This window comes from Echinops telfairi, unplaced genomic scaffold (assembly GCF_000313985.2).
Source record: "Echinops telfairi isolate 266 unplaced genomic scaffold, ASM31398v2 ScPeMD7_5;HRSCAF=22, whole genome shotgun sequence".
NCBI lineage: Eukaryota > Metazoa > Chordata > Mammalia > Afrosoricida > Tenrecidae > Echinops > Echinops telfairi.
The window spans coordinates 32438688-32442307 of NW_022103901.1; the positions used below are offsets into that span (position 1 = coordinate 32438688).

A 3620-nucleotide genomic window follows, 5' to 3' on the forward strand; every position below is an offset into this window, starting at 1 on the left:
TGACCATTCAACAAAGATGACATCCAAATGGCCAATGACCACATGAAGAAATGCTCACAATCACCAACTACCCAGAAGATGCATATCAAAGCAACAATGAGATACCACTTTATACCAACAATGACCACCAAGTTCAAAAAATCAGAAAATAACAACTGCTGGAGAGACTGTGGGGAGATTGGAGTGTCGCTGATGGGACTGTAAATATGTACAAACACTGGGGGAAGCAATATGGTGCTACCACAAACAACTGGCCATAGAAATTCTTGCATTCCAGTCATCCTTCATGCAGGGTATATCGCCACAGATATAAGAATCACAACACAAACAGACATAGACACACCCATGTGCATCGCAGCACTATTCACAATGACAAGAAGTTAGAAACAACCTAAATACCCATCAGTACAGGAATCAATAGAGAAACTTTGATACATACACAGAATGTTATTATGCATCGCTAAAAATCAACTACAAAACCATGAACCACTGCATGCCATGGATGGACCGGAAAAAAAATATGCTGGATCAAATTAGTTCCATCACAAAAGACAAACAGTATATGAGACAACTGTTATGGGGTGGGCGGGGAGAGAGAAGATGAAGATTTTTGTGCCAAAGAGAAAAGAATTTGGAGTTCAGCAAGGTAGGGAGGGCAGGGAAAGGAAGATGAAATACTAGGCTTCAGGGTTTTCAGGTATGAAGTTGGGTGAAGTCGACAAGAGTAATCCAAAGGGGGAAAAGAGAAATCAAGGAAGCAGTGGTACGGTAAACTATTGGGTAGGGGTTGATTAGTAATTTAAACTGTTGAATACAAAATGGATGATCTGAAATGTAAACTCCCACTTAATAATTCACAATAAAAATTGTTATTAAAAAAGAAAAATTCTTTAATAATATAAATTTCAAAGTAATAAATACAAGTCTAGATCAGTAAGGTGGTGAGATTTGAGGCTCCAAGAAATTTTGTCTGGACATTGTGTCCACCCAGCTTGCGTCATTTCCAAGTTCTGACCTAGGAGTTAACTAGCATTCTTTGTCATCAGCGCTGGGTCCAAAGGGACCAGAAAGTAGGTGAGGCAATTATATTCCGCTTATCAGTAATGGGTCTCTCGGGAAATCTGGTCCCAGTGGCCATGGAGGCTCCTGTAAATGTCTGTTCTGTGATTGCCCCCAAACATCCTTCCTGCATACAAGGCCAAGGCCATAAGCCTCTTGTCTTCACTCATTCAGGACTTACCTATATTTCCAGAATTTCCCAGTCTTTAAAATACAGTGGAGCATTGACCACTCCATAGTGACAGCCCCCACTTCTCCCAGGTAAGGCTGTCCCAGTATAGTTGTCAATATTTATGTGGTGAGGAATAAAGTTTAGAAACTCCTTAGCTAAATATTACATATCTAGGGAACAATAAGAAGTGCTGAATCCATTATCTGGAGCTTGTGATAAATCCATTAATAATCAGCTATTTCTCTGTCTCTTTAGAAGCATCTAAGGATGTGGGGATAAGAACTGGAAATATGAGACACAAAGAGTCATAGAGTAGATCTGTGTATAGGTGTGATTTTCTATATAAAACAAATGAGATAAGACTCAGTACATTCCGTGGAAATAGCATCAAGATTGAGTTGTGCCCACTGGGTGTATAGGTATGGCAGCCAGTTCTGGCCTTAGCAATTATATTAATTGATTTGCAATGTGATTCATCCAAGAGCTTGATTTGCCATATCTTACCCATCCATGTATAGGTTTCTGAATTCACTATTATGCATTAATCTGATTGCACAGTCATGAGTGGGGAAAACCAGTCCAGTGTCTCCGAGTTCCTCCTCCTGGGGCTCTCCAGGCAGCCCCAGCAGCAGCAGCTCCTCTTCGTGCTCTTCCTGAGCATGTACCTGGCCACAGTCCTGGGCAACCTGCTCATCATCCTGGCCATCAGCACAGACTCCCGCCTGCACACCCCCATGTACTTCTTCCTCAGCAACCTGTCCGTCGTGGATGTCTGCTTCTCCTCCACCACAGTCCCCAAAATCCTAAGCAATCACATACTTGGGAGTCTGATGATCTCCTACGCTGGGTGTCTCACACAGCTGTATTTTCTCATTGTGTTTGCCGACATGGACAATTTCCTCCTGGCTGTGATGGCCTATGATCGCTATGTTGCTGTGTGCCACCCCTTACACTACACAACAAAGATGACCCCTCAGCTCTGTGCCCTGCTGGTGGTTGGATCGTGGGGCATTGCCATTCTGAATGCTCTGCTGCACACCCTACTGATGGTTCCACTTTCATTCTGTGCAGACAACAAGATCCCCCACTTCTTCTGTGACGTGAGTATCCTAATACTCTCCTGCTCTGACACACACCTCAATGAGATGATGGTTCTTATTGAAGGGGGCCTGATCATGATCATGCCATTTGTTTTTGTCCTGGTTTCCTACATTTGTATCACCTGTGCCGTCATGCGAGTTCCTTCTGCAAAAGGAAAATGGAAGGCCTTCTCCACCTGTGGCTCCCATCTGGCTGTGGTTTCTATCTTCTATGGCACCATCATTGCTGTGTATTTCAACCCTTCATCCTCCCACTCAGCTGAGACAGACATCGCAGCAACTGTGATGTACACAGTGGTGAACCCTATGCTGAACCCCTTCATCTACAGCCTCAGGAACAAGGACATGAAAGGGGCTCTGAGAAAAATGATTTCCATGGAATTTTCCTCTGTGCGATATTGATAAAAAATTCTGAACACCAGGAAACAGTTACTCTTTAAACTGTCCATCATATCTTCTAGCCAATTTTTTTTCTTAAATTGTTTTTTATTAAATAGGAGGTTGAAAAACATTGTGTTAGTAATATATGGTTAAGTAATATTTATGGAGCATGTCATAATCCTTTTTTTGTATGTCAAGGTATTCTGGCATTTTAATTGTTTCCTTCTTTGTAGTAGAGCTTTTTAGCCTGTCAACCAACGCGTTTGAAGCGGCTTTTGCTCACGTGACCATCATTTTAGTTGTGTTTCATAAAACTATGGCACCCTCTGCTGAGTTTGAAAGGAATTGCTGAGTAATTAGATGCAGGTTTGAATGAGCTCATGCTCTCTTTCTTTTTAAAATAATTTTACTGGGGGCTCGTACAACTCTTATCACAATCCATACATCCATCCATTGTGTCAAGCACATTTGTACATTTGTTACCATCATCATTCTCAAAACATTTGCCTTCTACTTGAGTCCTTTGTATCAGCTCATTTTTCCCCTCGCTCCTCCACCCTCCCTCACGAACACTTGTTAATTTGTAATTTTTTTTTCATTTCTGACACTGACCGATATCTCCCTTCACCCACTTCTCTGTTGTCGGCCCCCAAGGAACGGGCTATATGTAGATCATTGTGATCAGCTCCCCTTTTCTCCCCCACTTTCCCCTTCCTCTCCTAGTATCACTACTCTCATTATTGATCCTGTGAGGTTTATCTGTCCTGGATTCTCTGAGTTTCCAGCTCTTATCTGTACCAGTGTACATCCTCTGCTCAAGGCAGATTTGTAAGGTAGAATTGGGATCATGATAGTGATAGGAAGGAAGCATTAAAGAACTAGAGAAAAGCTGTGTGTTTCATCAGTGC

General features: G+C 42.2%; 1 protein-coding gene across 1 annotated transcript; it reads left to right on the plus strand.

Annotated features, from left to right (window-relative positions):
- The first annotated feature begins 1791 nt into the window (after window positions 1–1791).
- LOC101657314 (olfactory receptor 1361-like) lies at window positions 1792–2733 on the plus strand. The gene has a single exon (XM_030884387.1). It carries the CDS (start codon window positions 1792–1794, stop codon window positions 2731–2733), a length of 942 nt encoding a protein of 313 aa, XP_030740247.1.
- Window positions 2734–3620: the final 887 nt, after the last annotated feature.

What these genes read in the sequence shown, in the direction of transcription:
- LOC101657314 (XM_030884387.1), top strand. Translation starts at nt 1,792, where the DNA reads ATGAGTGGGGAAAACCAGTCCAGTGTCTCCGAGTTCCTCCTCCTGGGG.